This window comes from Sminthopsis crassicaudata, chromosome 5, assembly GCF_048593235.1.
Source record: "Sminthopsis crassicaudata isolate SCR6 chromosome 5, ASM4859323v1, whole genome shotgun sequence".
Classification (NCBI taxonomy): Eukaryota; Metazoa; Chordata; class Mammalia; order Dasyuromorphia; family Dasyuridae; genus Sminthopsis; species Sminthopsis crassicaudata.
The window spans coordinates 290,723,062-290,745,163 of NC_133621.1; the positions used below are offsets into that span (position 1 = coordinate 290,723,062).

The 22,102-nt window shown below is 36.5% G+C and overlaps 1 protein-coding gene across 1 annotated transcript in view; it reads right to left on the reverse strand.

Moving 5' to 3' along the window:
* Nucleotides 1–22,102, reverse strand: part of LOC141544830 (putative tetratricopeptide repeat protein 41) — an 81,632-nt gene that overhangs the window by 26,805 nt on the left and 32,725 nt on the right. The window contains 4 exon segments of the mRNA XM_074271423.1: nt 380–619; nt 3,078–3,522; nt 6,021–6,181; nt 16,860–17,074. Of these exon segments, the coding sequence (XP_074127524.1) occupies nt 380–619; nt 3,078–3,522; nt 6,021–6,181; nt 16,860–17,074 (1,061 nt within the window).

Sequence of the window (22,102 nt, forward strand, 5' to 3'; positions counted from 1 at the left end):
TCAGGCGCTGACCATTTCTTTTTCAACATCCCACCTCAAGGTAGAATGAGGAAAAGGAAAACTAGCATTAAAAAAAGAAAGAAATCACTATTGTCATCTTAAATATTGTATAGTCTCAGTTCTCTCCCAAAGTTCTTATTTAAACTTTTGAAGTTGGAATTGCTCATCAGAGAGAGATAAAGTAATAATGTGGTTTCTTCCTAAACATAACTAATGGCCACTGAGCCACCACTGATGCCAGCTAGGAGAAAAAACATTTCAATTTATCATCACTTGGAACGTCTGATCGTGCTAGAGAAACTACAGTTAAAACTTTTCCTTCCTCTAGTCTCTTGCCCTCTCTCTAGCCACCAGCCTTCTTCCTAAATTGATGTCTTACCAAGTAGTTTGTGCTCCACTGCTTGCCGCAGAGACTGATGACAGAAATGCAATCGGCCATTTGGTTTCTCTTGGATCCACTGCTTTGTAGCTAAGCGAAAGGCCGCCCAATGGGAAGTGGTGACTTTGTAATGATTCTTATAGCCCAGGATGTCCAAGAGCTGGAGTATCTCATGATCAGTCAATCCACAATGAGAGACACTTAATAAACATAGTATGTCTACCACCCAGCCATTCAGCCCTGCAATAAGAGGATAACAATCTTTTCAGAAATGAATTATCACCATTTAAAAAAAAAAAAAAAAAAACCACCCAGAATAAGGTTAGAAATTAGCAGCACTTGCCAAAAGGGGCATGCTTTTTTTACCAAAAGGGGAACCCCTACTTAGCATCTTTATACAAGATTTCCTAACCCCCGTCTCATATTTCTATGAATGAATGATCTGAAGAGTAGGACGGCCACCTCCCAAAATAAGTCCCCAAACAGGAATCGTACTACATGAAGCTAGATTCTATCGGTGTCTTCACCATATGTTCTCCAGCTCTAATCTGCATCTATCATCTTTGCACAGAGTTTCTCCTCCTTTCTTCTGTTACTTTGTGTACTCCTTGAGACCAAGAGCTGCCTTCTGCCTCCCAGTGCTCAGCACAAATGGCGCTTCTTGACTGACCGGCCCCATGTGGAATTCTCATTGGCTTTTTGTTCTACTAGGGATGTGCAGAGAAAGGAGGGCCCAGACAGGGGCCTGGCTGCTGTGGCTCATGTGAGAAATAATTAGAATTATTAGAACGCCGCTCCCTTACAAGCAGGGACCGTTTCATTCATTGTACTACTAAGCCTCGGTGGTTAAGGACATATGGAAGACCTCAATCACTACTCGGCTCTTGAGTGATGGGACACAGGGGTTCTTTGTTGTCACCAAAGCCATGAAGCCTTTTGGTTCTGTTTCCTATTTTCATGGGGTCCACTAGAGGGCGGTCAGTTACACGAATTGTTTGCCAACGTGTCTGAGTGAATGGCCAGTCCAATCCTGCTCCTATACCCCAAAGGGTTCTAAGTCTGAAAGCACCCGGGAATCTGGATGGAAATAAAAATGATTTGCTCTGGCTGCCCGGTCCATATTCCTTTGAATTGATGGTCAGAGCCATTGTCTTCACACTCAACATCTCCACAAGGCCACAGCTCCCACACTGCCCTCTCTCTGACCTGGCAGCGGCTTCCAAAACTGCCCCCATTCAGGAATGTGGCTGCTCCCCTGGGATTTTTTCTCTCTACAATGTCTCTCAGGACAGTCCAGTTCACTCCCGTTGCCCCATTTTATTACTTCTATAGAGACTGCTCCCCAAAACTCAATCTCCAGCCTGGTCTCTCCCCCAAGCTCCGAACCTGTGACAAGGGAAGAATGGCTTTCACATCTTGTCTCAGACACAAGTTGTGAGACCCTGAGCAAATCGCTTGGCTTCAGCTTCCCCCCTATACAATGAGAGGCTTGGACTAATTGACTTTGATAAGGCCCAGCTCTTCCCTAAGTGATCCTATGACCTCCAGCTGCTGCACCTCCAGTTTTAGTAGTTAAAAACTAAGCTTGTTCTTCTGACTCAATTAAGCATCTCCTTCCAGCTTCATCTTATCCCAGTGCCTCAGGTAAAACCTGGCATCTTCTTGGACCCTTGTTTCATCCAAGAAGAGTCTTCTTCTGCCACCGCCCTAGAAGGCAGCCTGAGCCCCAGGCAGTCTGGCCTCCTAGAGGGCCCTGCCTCCTCCTCTCCTCCCACCTCACATACTGTGAGACGAGCCTTCCTGATGTATCCAGGAACTCTCCCCCTCAGGATACTATTGAGGTTCCTCACTTACTCCAAAGACCAAGCTCCTGGGTCTGGCTCTGAGGGACCTCTGGGCCTGGCATCAGCCTGTCCCAGAGATCTCATTTTCTGCAGATCTTCATTCCAGCCAGACTGTCTCCTTGTCATCCCCCAAACATTTCCTCTGCTTCCTCAGGTCCCTTGGACCTGAAATATCCCCCCAATCTTCTTCCTTCCTGACTTCTTCTCCTCTCCCATTCATAGCCTATTAAAAATCCTACCCTCCTTTAAAGCCCACTCAAATAGCATCTCTCCCAGAAAGTTTTCCCTGACAAGGGCATGGCAGAAAAAAACTTCAGCTCTGGAATCAAATGATTTGGGTTCAAATACTACTTTTGATGACTATCTGAGTTATTTTGGACAAGTCACTTCACTTCCCCGTGACTCAGTTTACTTATTTACAAAATAAGGGGGTTGGACTAAATAATTCTTGAGTTCTCTCCTCCCCCCTCTTCCCCCCATTCCTACCACCTCTAGGAATAGCCGCTCTCTCCGTGGTCCTTCCTTCCATAACACTTCCATTTGCTTCCACATGTCTTTTGTAATTCTCAGGTATTATTTTATATGTCATGCTTGCCTTGGTTTTGTAGGGCACATTTCCCTAACCCAGTGACCTCCAGGAGGACTGTATGATTTGTCTAATGAAGTTTGGACAAATGGCACATCTCCAACCACAGTACTCTATACACAGTAAGCATTTAACAAATGGATCTGCCAAATTGAATTGAGCAGCTTCATTCCTTTCCCTGACTATTTCTGGCCCGAGACTCCACCTCTGTCCAAACCACTGCTTTGGGATACTCAAGAAGCAAACTTTCATTAAGAAACGTACTTACGGCCTTTAGTATCCGGCAGAGTTGACATTACTTTTTTGGGTTTGATAATCCAACTATAGTCCTCAACCCATCGCTTGAGAATCAATTCCCACAGCTCCTGAATTGAAAGCACTTCCAGGTATTCCTGAATACATTCTGACTCATTTCGGTAGAGTCGACATTCTTGAAACTCATTGGCCAAGATTGCAATTTTCAAAGGACTTAGGCATGGTTTTTTCCTTGAGTTATGTTTCTCTCGATAAGAAAAAATGTTCTTGTGAGGTACTGTGAGATACTGTTCGAAAATTCTGATAATTGTGTTTTCATCGGAGGAAATGGTGAGCTCCACTATTTTTACATCTGATCTGGCAGACAGTGATTTGTAAGAGAGACTGGAGGATACCGTACTCATGATTAATTTACAATTAGAGGAAATGGAGGGGGGCAGCCACGAAAAATCTTTTGCCTGATAAAGTCAAAAAAAATTAAAAATTTTAAGATATTTTCAAAAGAATTCTGTCAATGTTTTTCAAAGTTAGAATAACTTGATATAATCTCATAGCAAGCAAAGAGGGAGAGAAAATAGTTCAAACACGGTATTACTCTATCTGATTTCACATGCTGTTCTAGCATCTTAGTTAAGAATTTAGGAGAATGGACACAACAACCATAAGATAAAAAAAAAAAAAAAAACACAGCAATGAAGAAAAGTAGTGTTAGAATTGACTGCAATCACTGAACCTGACTGCAGAGCACAATACGTACTCATTTTCAGCAGAGAAATGAATGGTTATATATATGGAATAGGGAAAGCATGTTCAGAAGGTTTGTTTTGCTTTGATCTCATTCTTTGTTCCAAGGAGAGGTTTTGGTGGAGACAGCACAAAGAACTTTGGGAAGTGAATGTGGTATCAAAAATTAATGGTAACAAATAACTATCTTTTTCTTTAAAAATTTTTCTGGCTGAATATAGACACAGAAAAGTATCTATATTTTTAAAGGACAATTAACATTTATTTAGGAATGCTTTTTAAAAGTGTAATGTATGTGATAGAATATTACTGTCCTCTAAAGAACAGTAGCTGTGAATGATAAAGAGAAGTATAGGACTTACATGAACTAAAGCACAGTGAAGTGAGCAGAGCTAGAGAAAACAACAAAGACAATAACTAGAGTGGAGATAGAAACAAAACAAACAAACAAAACCTCTGAACATTTTGTCATTATATACTGACCAAGTTTTCTAGCCAATTAAAAAGAAGAAGAATTATTTACACTTTCCTCCCTTCTTTGCAAAAGTAAGTGACTATGGCTTTGAAAGATGGAATAGACAGGCTGCTTAATTTTGTTGAGCTATGATTTGTTTTTTCTTTTTTCATCTTTTCATCGTTGTTACAAAAGATACCTCTGGGGAGGGAAGGAGGGGAAAATATCTTTGGAAATAAAGAGAATATAAAAATGAAAAACATCAATCAAAATCTTAAAGAACTACTCATCAACTGGGGGATTATAAACAAATTGGTGTACTAGTATAATTGAGTATTATTGTACTGAAGAAATCATAAATTTGAAAATAAGATGGCACAATAGAGAAATCATTGGACTTGGAGTTATAAAAGCTGAGTTCAAATCCTTCCTATTTGCACGACTTCAGGGTCAGGTAAGTCAACTTACCATTTTTTGCCTCAGTTTAATAATGTGTAAAAAGTATGATATCAATAGCACTTACTTCCTAGGGTGGTTGTGGAAAAAAAAATCGTCTTTTACAAATGCTTTAGAAATCTTAATCCACTATAATTGCTAGTTGTTGCTGTTTTATTATTATTATTATGTGAATTGCTGTTAAGTCAAGTAAGCAGAAAAAAGGAAACAATTATAATGACATCAATGTAAAGAAAAAGTACACTAGCGGGGGAAAAAGGACAGGAGAGAAGAGGAAAGGAAAAAGGAGAGAGATGGGGGAGAAAAGGAAAGGAAAAGATAGGAAATGAAGGGAGGGGCTAGGAAGGGAAAAGAAGGGAAGGGAGGAGAAAGAAAGTAAAGGGAATGATCAAACTAGGCCTGAAGAAAAAAATTTTTAAATATACCTCCTTTCTTTTTAGAAGTGGAAGAGAGGAGGACAAAAGCAGTCTTTGGGAAATATTAGCTATCATGTCAAACTAAACTAACAACACAATGGTTACTTTTGCTAAATAAACTGCTTTTGCCTCTGTTTTAAAAATGATTTGTCATAATGAAAGGCTCTCTGGGTAAGGAAGGACTCTACTTAGAAATTAAGGTCATGAAAAAACAAAAATATTCATCAAATAATTTTTTAAACAATTAACTAAATAAAAGTATTCTTATGGAGATGTCTTTGTTGTCCTTAGCTAGCTAAATTTAGCAAATATGTATGCACCAGCTATGAGGGGCTTTCTCAAGCTACAAATTATTCAACATTGTCATTCTAAACCATAGGAAGAAAAAATGCATATGATCAAATGAGATAATTTACATAAAGTACTGACAAAACATAAAAGTGCTATACAAATGGTAGCTATCATTAATACTATTATATTAAAGAGTTATGTTTTCTCATAAGCAAGTAGAATAATTAAACTTATTTCAAAGAGAATGCTATGCAACATTTAAATACCTCATGGGAAAATTAATTTTATTCTCCTATTTAAAATTCTTTCTGATATAAAGATAGGGAACATAAAGGTAGAACAAGTTGAACTTGACCCATCCATGTGGGGAGAGGGCAATGTAGGTAGATAGCATGGAACAGAAATATCCAAATCCTAGAACTCTTTTTAGCCATGATATTATTCCATGCATAACTACCAACAATATCACATTTAACATGAAGAATGAAATTTGAAATATTTGGGTAGAAAGATGATGTGTAATATTATTTTTAATTATTTCAATAATTTTCAAGTAACAAAACATTAATGAATGTAACTTTTTAGAAAATTGTACCTTCTGTCCTGAAATTCCATAAACACCAATCAATTCTTCAATTCCATCTAGTACTAATATACATGGCTTTAAACTGATGGAGGCTAAAAATATTTCTACAAGAAGTGAAAAAACCCATACTTTAGAGTCTTCATTAATTAGATCCGTTTCAATCCGAGTACCTAAGGGCACAAAAATTAGATTAAAAATATGTTCCTTTTCACAAGAATATTTCAAAAGTATATCAAAACAAAAATACATGCTATAAATATTGTTAAAATATGTTAGGTGGTATAATGACTTATGACCTAAAATGATCTCTATTTCCTGCCTTGCTGTTGAAAAAAAATCAATTTCCAATCTCAAAAGTCTCCCTTTTTTACAAATGGAGATTCACTACCAGTTATCTGTAAGGCAGACTGAAAACCTTAGATGAAAGAGGCTATAGAATATAAAGATCTATTTCTCTTTCGTTTATAACTCATAATTAAATGGCTCTTAATGTTTTCAAAACAAGTTCCTCATAACAACTCTCGAGGAAGACAATAAATGAAATATTAATCCTCATTTTAGAAGTGGGAAAACTAACTCTGATAAGCTAAATAACTGGGCCATCCATTGTCTAAGATGGTTTTAATTAAATTAAAAAGTTAAGCTAAAAGAGTTACAAGTCATACCACATGACATGTTCCCCCCTCGACTCAGAGAAGGAATCTCCCAACCCAAGAAGTATGAGTTCCCTCTCACTGGAGTTTTTCAACAGAGGCTGAATGTGATTCCTAAAAAGTCTCATTTCTTAGGGATATCATAAAAGAAGATTCCCTCTTGCATATGGATTGGATTAGATGACCTGAGAGGTTCTTTGTTTGACATTTTCTAATTTGGTAATGGGATATACCTGCCTAGGTGTCAAGGTTAGCTTTGAGCACATCCCCCAAAACTAGACTTCTTCAACCACTCTCTGAGATTCTCCTACTTAACTCTAGATTAGAAAGATTCCACTGATTATAACATTACTTTTACTGAGCCCTGCTGTCAAATCTTGGGATCCCACACCGGCACTGCAAAAATCCTTTACTAGGAATGGCCAGAAAAAATGTCATTATGAGGGAACCCAAAACACTTGATGTATGTAACCAAACAACCAATCACAATGGGAAGACCAAGTGACAAACTCATCAAAACTTCTAGTGCTATACATCCTTGATACAGATTTCAAATTGTTTCTCTTCCCCCAAAAGCAAATCTATTCCATAACAGTTGAGAGAGATTGAAGTCTAAGCAAATAAAGTTACCAACAGAAAGCTCAGGAATCATAATTTTTAGGTACCTTTTGCACATTAAGTCATTAAATGTCATGCACATGTCTTTGAAGAGAATACAAAGAAAGAGAATCAGAATAAGTACTACTCTATGTGATGGCATGTTCTAGTAAGCATGCAAATTGATATCATCAAACTTGTATGACCATTTTAAAAAAATATCAATATTTTTCTGTCCAGAAGAACAAGGAAATATTTTTAAAAGGGAGAATGAGAAAAGATTAATAATAACAAGGTGAAGTTTTGCTTCTGGTGGGTCTTTTATAGGAAAGAAAGATATAATATTAAAGTTTTTAAGACAAATGATTATTACTTTAACTCTTCGGGTGAAGAATTTTAGTGTAGGAGGGCATCTTCCACTGATACTTCCATGGAGCTGTAATCTGATTGATATGCACACTTTTTCCAGTGGTATTAAGTCATAACTGATCTATACCTCCTCTTGTGAGGTTCTTGTTCATAAGTCTTCCACAGGTGACTGGGCCCACTGTGGGTGAGGGCCTCCCACTAAATCTTCAGAAATTATGTGGTCCTCAAAGACATACAGAGGATGTCCCTCAGTTACCCACCTTCTTTTCCAGACATACAATTCTCTGATTAGAGTCTGCGCCTTCCTCCTGTATAAGTCTCCATTGGTGGTATGTGGCAGCCTTTTCATGCTCAATGTGAAATGCTCAATAGCTCTTCCAATAGCCCTCCAGTATCCCTTCTTCAGAGACTGCAGTATTTCACAAAAGATTATTAATGTTAAGAGGATGGATCTTTGTATTAAAGAGAAGCCTAAAGTTGTTAAAAAAGGATTACAAAATTTCCCAAAGACAATCCAACGCTTTTCCTTTTTATCCATTCTGGACCCAGCTGATTATCCATTCAACAAGTCGGTCAAAAATATATACATTTAGGGGGTGAGTCTATGGGCTATCCAGCTTAATGCATACAATAGACTCATCAATAGGCATCTTTTCATCCATTTTGGTTTTTCCTGTATGGATACTTCAACAAAACTCTTCTGAAGGATGTTTGCAATGTCCTAATGCAAAAAGTTCTGAGTCATTTGTGTGTCATGCATCCATTCTCTTTGGCAGTCTGATGAAGTCTATGGGCCCTTCTCAGAATCTCAGAATAAACCCTACTTCATTTATAACATGTATCAAAGGGCAAGATGTTGGCCACATTGAAGCCAAAAATGAACTTCTAAGAATTTTCAAATGTATAAAACAAAAGACAGAAAAATTACAAAGGAAATCTACTATACTGAAATGCAGTTATCAAAATTGTTTTCAAAATTGGTTCACTGTCAACTTGCCTGCTGTCCACTAAGCTTTGTAAAAAAAAAAAATATATATATATATATATATATATATATATATATACACACATATCATATATATACTCTATATATATACACATATATCATATATACTATATATACACATATATCATATATATACACATATATAATGTCATATATAATATATACATTTGTTTTTCTATTGTATGCAGATTTGAAAGAAAGATGTACCATTTCACTATTGTATATTGGATTATGAAGGAAATGTTTGTGAACAATTTAAAAAATTATTTTAAAAAAGGACCTGTCAATGTTTTGTGTGTATCTTATATTTGTATTAATAGTTTAAAGTTCTAATTTCATTTCCAAATAAAAATAAACACACAATGCTGAAAAAAATAAAAATAAATGAAATTGGTTCATGGGAAGGGGATGAAGGCAAGATGACAGCAAGTAGACAGGACTCACTATGAGTTCTTCCTGGCTTCCCTTAAAATCAGTACTAAATCAAACCTCTGAATAGATTTTGGAGTGAAAAGAGAGATAAAATGGAGTAAATTACATCACAAGAAGAGGCAAAAAAGACCTATCATAGTTGAAGGAAAAAAGAGAGGGGGATAAACATTGCTTGAACCTTAATCTCATCGGATTTGGCTCAAATAGGAAATATCAGACAAATTTAGTTTGATATTGAAACTTATCTTACTCTATAGAGAAGTAGGAAAGAAAAGGATAAAGGAAAGGGGGTGCTAATAGAAGGGAGAACAGAAGTTGAAGGGGAAAGGGATAAGAAAGGGGGAGGAGCTGAAAAAAGGACAAGTCGGATTGAGAAAGGTGATGGTCAAAATTGGAATACTGATTAGGAGGGAAAGGAGAAAGAAAAGACAAAAGTATAACTTGGAAAAATTAGGATGGTGGGAAATAAAGAATTAATGTGAATGGTAATAGGATGAACTCTCCCATAAAATGGAAGCAGATAGCAAACTGGATTAAAATCCAGAATCCAACAATATCTTGTTTGCAAGACAAACACATTTGAAGCAGAGAGATACATACAGAGTAAGAGTAAAAAGCTAGAGCAGAATCTATTATGCTTCAGCTGATGTCAAAAAAAAAAAAAAAAAAAGTAGGGGTAGCAAACCTGATCTCAGATCAGGCAAAAACAAAAATAAATCTAATTAAGAGAGATAAGGAAAAAAATTACATCTTGCTAAAAGGTACTATAGATAAGTAATAGCAATACTAAACATATATGCACCAACTGGTATAGCATCCAAATTCCTAGAGGATAAATTAAGAGAGCTGTAAGAAGAAATAGATAGCAAAACTATACTAGTGGAGGATTTCAACCTTGCTCTATCAGAACTAGACAAATCAAACCACAAAATAAGCAAGAAAGAAGTTAAGGAGGTAAATATAATTTCAGAAAAGTTAAGTATGGTAGATCTTTGGAGAAAACTGAAAAGGACAGAAAGGAATATAGTTTTTTTCTCTGGAACCTACACAAAAATTGACCATGAATTAGGGCATAAAAACCTCAAAATCAAATGCAGGAATGCAGAAATAGTAAATATATCTTGATGCAATAAAAATTACATGTAATAAAAGGCCAGGGAGAAATAGACCAAAAATTAATTGAAAACTAAATAATCTAATCCTAAAGAATGAGTGGGTGAAACAACAAATCACAGAAACAATCAGAGACGACATACCAAAATTTATGGGATCCAGCAAAAGGTGTTCTTAGGGGAAATTTAGATGCTTACTTGAATAAAATAAAGAGAAGATCAATGAACTGGGAATGCAACTAAAAATATTAGAAAAAGAACAAATTAAAAATCCCCAATTAAATACCAAATTTGAAATTCTGTAAAACGGGAGATCAATAAAATGAAAGTAAAAACACTATTGAACTAATAAAGAAAATTTACAGTTGGTTTTATGATGAAATTGGTTCATGCACCCCAGATTAAGAACTCTTATTTTAAAGTTTGACGCAATCAGTACAGTGTTACTAACAAATAGAAAAAAAAAAAAAAAATAGAGGCCACCATTACTACAGGAAATCCTTCTTCCACTTGAATTCTCCAGTGCTCTATGAGAGTAGAAAATGCTTTTTTTAAAAGTCTCTCTGTTTTATGGTTCATGCTACACTAACATAAATGGATGAAATAAAATTATATCTGCCATTATATATTTCAAGTATTGTATTTTTTAACATATGTATGGGAAATATTCTTGGACAATATTTTTAAGGCAGCCTTTTTGCAATTCCATACTTTAAGTCAACCAACAATATAAATCAGAGAGTCTTACAATTTCTTCCTTTATTAGTCAATTATGTACCTAGAAAAATTGGAACTGCTATAGAAAACTGTTTCCAAAAGCCAAGTTAAATATGTGGGCATAACATTCTCATAAAAATTTCATAAAGATGAGAAAGTATGTATATAGGTCAGTAGTTAATGATGTCTTCTCTACTTCTTGGAGTATGCTATTTTATACTATTTTTTCCATTCTTTTGATAGCCTCCCTTTAAGCATTTCAATAAGTTCTTTCAAGCTTTGTCACCTCTAGTATACACTACTTCTGTGTGTTTTTGGTCTGGTTTAAATGTTCTATTTAGTTAATCTTCTTAAGTGCCATTCCTGCTTCCTTAAATGGTACATCAAGGACTGAATTGTTGAGTCCAAAAGTGGTATTTCTGTTCCCACTAGTGATAAGAGGATATTACTCTAAAGAAGCTCTGACAAATCTGTACTATTTTCTATGTATTTGTTCTTTTGAATTCCCAGTGAAATTAATTCTTCCAAGTCTCTTATTTATCCCTTTAAGTAGTGCCATCCTTCAGGGCATCTGCAACTACCTGTATCTTGTAAATTAATTTGCTTTGAGGATATCAATTTTGATATGGCTCACATTATCTTACAGGAGTCATTCATTTATTAATCAATAATCATTTATTAAGTGCCTATCCTGTGCCAGGGGATACAAAAAGAAGGCAAAAAACAGTTTCTGCTTCATGTAGTTTACAATCTTAATAAGGGTGAGGGGGGCAAGTAGAGAAATATATACAGACAAGATATATTTTCAGGGAAAATAAAAAATATTTAATAGAGAGAAGGCACTAGGATTAAAAGGAGTTACTAAAGGCTTCCTGTAGAACATGGGATTCTAGCTGGAACTTGAAGAAGTCAGGAAAGCCAGGAAGTAGTAATGTGGAGGAAGATCATTCCAGTTATGTTGAATATCCAGGGGGGAAAAAAAGATCCATTAATTAATCAAGAGATGGAGTGTCTTGTTTTTGGAACAAGAAGGCCACCAATGTCACTAGATGGAAGAGTATGTTATGGGGAGCAAGGTGGAAGAAGACTAAAAAGGTGATGGGAAGGGAAGAAAAGGTGTCTAAATGTTGAATAGAGGATTTTTTTATTTGGTCCCAAAGGCAATAGGGAGCCACTAGAGTTTATTGAGTAGGGGGGATGATAACATCAGATCTGTGCTTTAGAAAAATCACTTTAGTGGCTGAATGTAGAATTCATTAAAAGAGAGAGAGACTTGAGGCAGGCAGAGCCATAAGCAACTATTGCAATAGTCCAGACATGAGGTGATAAGGGAGGGCTTATCACCAGGGCTGGGGGAAAGGGAGGTCAGAGGAGAGAAAGGAGATATTGCAAAGGGGAAATCATAGGCACTGGCGATGGTTTAGACATGGGTGGGTCAAAAATAGTGAGGAGTCCAGGATGACTCCTAAGTTGTGAGTCTGAGGAACTGGGAGGATAGTGTCCTCAGCATAACAGGAAAGACAGGAGGGGGAGGATTTAGGGGGAAAGATAATGAATTGTTTTAAACAAATTAAATTTACAAATGTCCAGTGGCAATTGGAGATGTGAGACTGGAGGTCAGGCAAGGAGGCTAAAAGTAGAAAGGTAGACCTATGAATCACCAGCATAGGATTGGTAAATCAATCCATGGGAGTTTATGAGATCACCAAAAATAAGAAAAGAAGCGGGTCCAGAACACAACCCTGAGGGACACCTATGGCTACAGACTCAATAAAGGAGACAGAGAAGGAGCAGCCATATAGGTAGGAGGAGAACCAGGATTAAGAGGGATGTGTCAAAAACCTGAAGAGAAAAGAGAATCAAGGAGGAGAGTGAAAGTGATCAAGTGTCCAAGACTTGGGAGAATGAGGATTTTTTAAAAGGCTGCCAGTATTCCTACTGGGCTCATATCCCAGAGAGATCTTAAAGGAGGGAAAGGGACCCACATGTGCAAAAATGTTTATGGCAGCCCTTTTGTTTCTTGCCACTGCAAGAAACTAGAAACTGATGATACCCATCAATTGGAGAATGGCTGAATAAATGGTATATGAATGTTATGGAATATTATTGTTCTGTAAGAAACAATTAGCAGGATGATGTCAGAAAGATCTGTAGAGACTTACATGAACTGATGCTGAGTGAAATGAGCAGAACCAAGAGATTATTGTATCCAACAACATCAATATTATATGATGATCAATTCTGATGGACGTGGCTCTTTTTAACAGTGAGGTGATTGAGGCCAGTTCCAATGATCTTGTGATGAAGAGAGGGGACTGTGGGAACTGAGTGTAGATTACAACATACCATTTTCATTCTTCTTGTTATTTGCTTGCATTTTGTTTTCTTTCTCATTTTTTTCCTTTTTGATCTGATTTTTCTTGTGCAGCAAGATAATTGTATAAATATGTATGCATATATTGGATTTAACATATATTTTAACATGTTTAACATACTTTGGATTACCTGCCATCTAGGGGAGAGGGTTGGGAGGGAGGGGGAAATTTGGAACACAAAATTTTGCAGGGGTCAATGTTGAAAAATTATCCATGCATATGTTTTGAAAATGAAAAGCTTTAATAAAAAAAGAGAAAAAGACTGCCAGATTTAGCAAGAAATCATTGATAATTTTGCTGAGAGTCAATCTGGTAGAGAGAGCCAGATTGTAAAAGTCTGAGAAAAAGAGGAGAGAGAAAGTGGAGGTACCCAGTATAGATGGTCTTCTTGAAGAGTGTCACTACAGAAAGCATAATAGATAAAGGACCAGAGCTAGGAGAGACAGAAAGATCACAGTATGACTTTTTCAAGTTGGAAGAAACATAGGTAAGGTAGTAGGTAGTGGAAATGAACCAGTAGATAGGAAGAGCTGTTACACCTGAAATATTACCAATTAAGTTTCAATTTATAGTCAATCTAAAAGCTGATAACATCTGCTTTTTTCCAAACCCATTTATACCATTCCATCACCATTACTTAAGGGGCTGACACTCAGGCCCATAAGGCCATTCTGCATATTTTACCCCGTCTCAATCCTAGTTCTCCTCCTACCTATATGGCTGCTCCTTCTCTGTCTCCTTTGTTGGGTCTGTAGCCAGAGGAATCCCTCAGGATTCTGTCTGGACCCTCTTCTCTTCTTATTCTTGGTGATTTCATAACCTCCCATGGATTGAATTACCAATCCTATGCTGATGATTCTCAGGTCTACCTTTCTTGTTCTAAACTCTTTGCTGATCTCCAGTCTTGCATCTTCAATTACCACTGGACATCTGTAAATTTAACTTGTTTAAAACAGGATGATGTCCACAGATCGACACAGCCAAATATTTTTCACCCAATGTAATTTTTATTTTATTTTATCAATAATGTATAACTAATGCTCTGAGCCTCTCTGCACTTGACTAAAATGGGTCTTCAGGTAACTGGCTAGGCTGTATTTGAAGTTTTTCCAGCTTGGTAGAACTTGTCAGAACTTGGTAGACCTTGGGAACAGCTTCTGAAAACTTAAGGAAACCTCCCTGTCATGCTAAGGCATCAGGGTAAGACTTTATGGAGGCTTTTGTTTTTAACAGTCTTTTAAAAAACATTAAAGGCTTTGAAGAGGGCCCTAAACAACTCTCTGGACAAAGTCAGATGGATTCACCTAAAAGCAAATGACCCAGCTTCCCATGGAGAACATCCCTTCGCAATGTCAAAGCATACAGTCACTCAGGGAAAAATCAGCCCAACTTGTTTTACGGCATTAAACGCCCAGCTGGATGAAATGGTTCGCCTTTTAATTGGCTATTCTGGTCTCCTATCAGATATCACTGGCAGATGGAAGAGAGCTCAGAAGACCAAGTTTGAATCCTATCTCTGAGACTTGATATCTGTGTGGCTTTCCCCACTCTGTGCCTCAGCTTCCTCATCTGGCAAGCAGGAATGACAAGAATATACTACTCATGGAAAGAAAGTGCTTTGTAAACAAAATGTGAATTATTGCTACCAATGTTTTAGAAGCTTAGCACACTCTCCTGTGAATAACACACTAAGCTGGTTCATGGAAACAGACTTGATCCCACAGCAAGGAAATCTGCCAAGAAGGGAGAATAGCCAGAGGGAACATCACTCTTGGTTTGCTTGGTATGGGGGAGGCTCTATACAAGGGCAGGTGGAAGAGGCCACCGAAGGCTGCTCAATTTTCACTAAGATCCTGGGGCTGGGAAGGAGGGCCATGGGTGGAGCGGAAGAAAACAGCAGCTGGAGAAGCAGTCCCACATCCCAGTCCAGCTCTGGTCCTTATTCTTAGCAGTCCTTATCTGGTCCCACGCCTGAGCTGGTCAGCCAGCGTCTCCAGATCTCAGTGTCTTCTTTCTAAGGTGAGGGGGGCAGAGGTTGGACTCCATAGGCTCCTACGTCTCAGATCCTGAACTTTCCTGGCCGAGGGATGCTCAGGACCAGATACTGCTCAGGCTGAACAAGCCATGGGCAGCAAGGGGCAAAGACTAAAGTATTCTCTGCATCTAAGATGTCCATTCCCCAAGCCCACGAACTCGCATCAGAAGGCCTTCCAGGAGATAGACGCTCTCCTTCCAAGAAGGGTCATTCTCCAAGACTGCCTGGTTCTGTGGCTCAGACTTGGTCCCTGTGACCCAACAGAGCTTTCTCAGCCAAATTCAATGCCCTCGCCTTCCTCTTCCTGGCTAGGCTGCAAATTTTGCTCCACCACACTGCCCACACCCTGCAATCTAGGAAAATGGAGAAGAGAGTTCTAGTCCCTCTACAACAGGCACACTTCCTGCCCTTCTCAGATCCCTATAGACCTCACCTCTACAATAGTGGTTTCCATTGATGACAAGATGGTTTCTGGTACCCAAAAGAAATCTTTTCTGACTCAAAGATAAAGCTACTCAACTTGTTAAGTTCTAAAATAGCATTTTTCACCAGAATAGAAATTTAAAAAGGAGTTCTTATTTGGGAATTTGTTTTGCATATTTATTAGAAAGATTTCCTTTTTTTCCAATTAGGGCAAATAGGAGGGAGAAATAAATAAGAGTTTTTGCTGTATTTTTAGAATTAAATTTAGAATTTAAAAACAAAGAGTAGTTGAATGATCAAAAATATTCATGGATTCACCTATGTGTTAACACTTCTGCACTCAGCCTAATGCAGCCTAATGATTTGTATAATTTAATCACCTGCTTTTCTTTCTTTTCTTTTTTTTCCCTCTCTGAGTCTGGGATTAAGTGACTTGCCCAGGGTCACACAGCTAGGAAGTGTTAAGTGTCTGAGACCAGATTTGAACTCAGGTCCTCCTGAATTCAAGGCTAGTGCTCTATCCACTGCGCCACCTAGCTGCCCCCACCTGCTTTTCTTAATGAGGGAAAATCTTAACTCGTGAAAGGATGCTTTTGAGAAACTGACAATTAACCTTTGGAACAAAAGAGTAAACATATTCCAATCTATCACTTTTCCAGACTCAACCAATCCTATTTTGGTATATTTGGGAAAGATCACTTTTGTAAATAATTAATCCCATCTGAGCCTGTCTGATGGCTTAGCAGATAAAGCCCCAGACTTGTAGTAAGGAAGAATGTAAATTCTCCTAGCTGTGTGGCAAGTCCTTAATCTCTCTGTCCCTCAATTTCCTCATCTGTAAAATAGGACAGCAAAACAACTACCTTACAGGGTTGTTATGAGGATCAAATGGGATAATACTTGGAAAGCACTTTGCAAAACTTCACGAATTATGTAAATATTAGTAGAAAAATACATAGGGTAGGAGAGGATTAATTTGGTGAGTGAAGAAGTAAAAAAGTGAATAAGGTAGATAGCTTAAATTAGGAGAAAGTTGGGTGGGATGAGGAGACACAGGAAAAAAAAATGCTGATATCAGAATACCACCCAATATGCTTTTATGAAGCAATTTCCCAAACTCTATAATTACCAAATTGCTTGTACTGTAATTCAGTGATGAAGTAATGCATCACAGACATGATGTCGCTACGGTCACAGCTGCTTCCTATATAATAAGGGATTACTAATGTGTCGGGATTTCTCTCTCTGTAAGAATTCACCCAACTTGCAATTAATGTTGACTTCCCACAGCCACGTTCTCCAGACAGAAGCAGGATAGACTTGGTTGGTAGAATAGGCCTGATTCTGGGGAAAAAAACAAACAAACAAGTAAATTGTAAATGCTTCTGTTTAAAAAGATTTATCCCTCTAAAATATATATGGATGTGTGTGTTTGAGTCTGTTTATCTATATATTATTGTATATATGTATATCTGTATGTGGGTATATGTGTATCTACATATACACATGCCTATATACATATACTCACACGTTTTTGTGTACTTTTTAATTCGACCTTGAAAATGGCTTCAAAAAATTAACAATCTGGTCAAGATTGTTTTGTTGTGGTCATTGTGTTGCAAGTGGCTAATATAATATCTATTATATAGTAGGTGCTTAATAAATGCTTGTTGAATGTTTTTTTTTAAATAAAATAAATTAAATTAACAATCTTAGAGACATTTTCATTAAGCTTGCCCACGCCATGACCAAAATAGTATTGCGTATAGATTACATATCATTTACTCTATACTATCCCAACCCCACCCTATCTCCTTGGGAAGTAAAAATAAATATTTCATGAAAAGACCCCTGGGATAACATCAGGAGACCTGAATTCTAGTCCTGGTTTTGCCACTAACTAGTATGAGCTTGAGCAAGTCATACTTTCTCTGAACCAAAGTATCCACATCTGAAGGTGCTGCCTACTGGAAGAGAGGTGACACTCTTGAAATACAGAATGAGGCAGATTTTTTGAATGTGTCCAAATCTGGAAATCTGTTTTGCTTAACCATACTTATTCATCATAACAGATTCCTTTTTCTTGTTCAGTTGAAAAAGAAGAAAAATAAATAAATACTTAATTTTAAAAAATAATAAAAATAAATTTTTGAAAATGAGAGGTTTAGAAAAAATAAAATAAAATGAAGGCTCAAATGATATAACATATAAGATACTTTGTAAACCTTAAGTTCTAAGTAAAAGCTAGCTATAATTATTATTATTAGGTGTTGAAACCTTTGCATCGTCAATAAGCTTCTCTGATAAAGATCTGATGTGTAAGATATATAAAAACAAAAGCCATTCCCCATTAGATAAATCATCAAAAGGTATGAGCAGGAAGTTCTCAAAGAAAGAAATACAAGTTATCATTGGTTATGTGAAAAAAAAATTCTTCAAACCACTAATAAACAAGAAATTGGAACTGAAACTACTTTGAAATTCCACCATATATCAATAAATTGGTGAAAAGGACCCAAGTATACAAAAAAATTTAAAGCAAAGTCACACCACCACATGACAGACACCCTTCAATTGATCTTAGTCCAAATAAAGCTATGTTCCTCTTCATGTGCTCACGCTCACTCCAAAGGACTGAAGAAATATAAATTCTTCTCAGTGACTGCACAGGGCCTAAGGCAGCCAGGTGACTCCGTGGAAAAAATACTAGGCTTAAGGTCAAGAAGACTTCAGTTAAAAAATGTCAGTGGCCTTCAACAATTCGATTAATCCCGTTCAACCTTGGCTTCCCTCCACTGAAAAAGGAGGATAATAATAGCACCTATACCACAGGGTTGTTGTAAGTATTAACTGAGATAATGCAAGCAAAGCACTATGTAAATGCTAGCTGTTATTACTACTCTTCAATAGCACTGGTCTATGATCACTCCACAGTTTCTAACTTCCTCCCCTATAGCCTGATTCTAATGTTCCAGGGTAGCACAGTAGTGACTCCTACATTTCTCAAGGTCATGCTGGGCACAAGCCCTAGCTGGAAGTACAGGTTTATTAAACTGTCCTTCTATGCTTTGTATACCAGCCTAGCTAAGCCCAGAAAAGTGTATTTCTAGAAGTGAGGAAAAATGCAGTCCTGAGCATCTATCAAAAGCGTGGAGGAGGGCAGGTAGCAAGGTGGGCACTATGGAATCCCTTCTTCCTTTTAGAATGCCTTTATCATTATCTCCTCGAACAGCTCAATGCATCGCCCTGCTCACTTAACTGATGAGGCTGGGCCCAAGTGGGGGCCCTTGCACAGGTAGTGAGATAACCAGGTGTCAGGGATGCCAAAGGAAGGATTCCTGTTCCTAGAGACCTCTGAGTTCAATTCAAATCAATTCAATTCAAAGATTCTTTGGTAAATTTTTAGTATATAATCCTATCATCAGCAAAGGAGGGACAATTATGTCTTTGATAATATATTAAAAGAATATATGATGATATATTCTTTGATAAGGTTTATACCTTTAATTTCACATAATAATATAATAATAAATATTAATAATAATATTTTAATATGTTAAAAGAATATATGATGATATATGATACCTTTAATTTCACTTTTTAAAATAATATTTTAATAATATTTATATTAATATAATAATAAATAATATAATTATATTAATATAATAATATTTATAGTATTATATTATAATTATAATTACTGTCATTGTTTATTTATAATTTATTCACTTATTATTTATTATTATATAATATATTATATTATTTATAATAATAAATATTAATATATTTTAATAATATGTTAAAAGAATATATGATGATATATTCTTTGATAAGGTTTATACCTTTAATTTCAATTTTTTAAAGAAATATGCACTAAGTAAGAGCCAACCATATACAAGGCAATGTGCCAGATGTTAGAGATACAAACACAAAACATGAAGATTCTTCCCACTCAAAAGCTAGTTATTTTATTTTCTATAATAGGCACAATCAACAGACATGCATATATCATAGCCCCTTTATGTATTTTTTGTTAATTTGTTTTGGACACAACCAGTGAGAAATGACATAGAAAATGCCAGGAGAGGAAACTCCCTCTACCAACAACAGAGGAGATTCTCCTTTATCCTTAAAGTCTCTTTAAAAAAAAAAAAAAAAAAAACCTGATACATTAGAAGACTAAGTATCTTGTGTATATGGATCACATGACAATAAGATAACAGCTATAAAGCACTTGGCATAGTGCCCAGCACATACTACGAGCTTAAGAGATGCTGCCTATGCCCAAAGGCCTATAAAACTGTGCATACCTTTTGATCCAACTTTGCCACTACTTGTTCTTTATCCGAAAGAGATCATGAAAGAGGAAAAAGGACCCACATGTGCAAAAGTGTTTGTGGCAGCCCTTTTTGTAGTGGCAAGAAACTGGAAACTGAATAGATGGAGAATGGCTGAATAAATTATGGTATACCAAACATGGTACATGAATAAATTATGGAATATTACCGTTCTGTAAGAAATGACCAGCAGGATGATTTCAGAGAAGCCTGGGGAGACTTACATGAACTAATCTGAATGAAGTGAGCAGAACCAGGAGAAAGATACATGGTAACAGCAACATTATATGATGATCAACTATGATAGACTTAGCTCTTCTCAGCAATGCAGTGATCCAAGACATGAGATGGAAAATGCCATCTGCATCCAGAGAGAAGACTATAAATGATAATTGAAGCATACTGTTTTCGCCTGTTTCTGTGTCCTTTTTCTTTCTTGTTGTTTTTTTTCTCTTTTGTTCTGATTTTTTTCCACAATATGACAAATATGGAAATGGTTAAAATAACTGTACAAGTACAATCTATATCTGATTGCTTGCTGTCTTGGAGTGGGGACAGATAAGGAGAAAAAAATTGTAATTCAAAAAAATGAATGGTGAAGAAAGAAGGAAGGGAAGGAAAAAGGGAGGGAAGAAGGGAGGAAAGGGGGGAGGAAGGAAGAGAAGGAGGGAGAGGAAAGGAGGGAAGGAAGAGAAGAAGGGAGGGAGGGAAAGAGGGAAGGAAGGAGGGAAGGAAGGAGAAAATTCAGATAATCAGCTAACTAACCTATAAATAACATCATTTGAATTCTGGACTAAGAGAATTGGAGCTTTTTCATTGAAATGATTTAGCTATGCTCTATTGATATGGGCCTGAGTGTTTATCTGTGATCTTGCAAAAATTAATGAGAGGTGAGTAGCATTAAAATCACATAGTGGTGAGTGAGTGAAGGTATGGGGAGAAAGGGTTCATAGAAAATAAAATTTGTTTACCATCCCCCCAAAAAGATTAAGAAATGCTTGCTCCTGATGCTGAGTGAAGTAAGCAGAACCAGGAGAACATTATAAACAGTAACAGCAACATTGTACAATGATTAACTTTGATAGACTTAGCTTTTCTCAGCAATGCAATGATCCAAGACAATTCCAAGGTCTCATGACAGAAAATGTTATTTTCATTCAGAGAAAGAACTATGGAGTCTAAATGCAGAACAAAGCTCACTAGTTTCACTTTTTTGTTTGTTTCTTGTGATTTTTTTTCCTTTTGTTCTGATTCTTCTTTCAGAGCATGATTAATATTTAAATATTATAATTGTACATGTATTATATATTGTACTGCTTAACATCTTGAGGAAAGGGAGGAAAGGGAGGGAGAAAAATTGGAACTGAAAAACTTATAAAAGTGAACGTTGAAAACCATCTTTACATGTAACTGTCAAAAATAAAATAAAATACTGTTAAGTAGAAAGAAAAAAAAAAGAAATGCTTGTTCCCTCTCCTTCCCCCACTCTCAGGATATGAATATATAGAGTATATTAATGTAATATATATGTATACATATGTATGTGTATATTTTTAAATTTTATATATGTTTGTATTGGTCAACCTGCCATCTGGGGGAAGGGATGAGGGAAAGGAGGGGAAAAGTTAGAACAAAAGGTTTTTGCAATTGTTAATACTGAAAAATTACCCATACATAGATCTTGTAAATAAGAAGCTATAATAAAAAAAATAATAATTATATATGTTAAAGGCAGAATTTGGAGGGGGGATGGGAAGGTCCTCCAGCCTCTAAGTCTTTATAAATAGCAGTGTTCCAAAACAGAATTCCAAGTTTTATTAAGGCTGAAATTTGCAACTAAGATTGTAGAGAGCCCTGTATCTTTCTGATTCATTTCTGACTGCTATGAACCTAGAAACCAAATACATGTCTAAAGCCATTAGAGTTAATGTGAAATAGTTTCAATTCATAACGACTCTTTCTCTATAAACATAAATTTGGACCCACAGTTTTCACTATCTTAAATGCCAATTATGGGATCGGATTTTATATAATA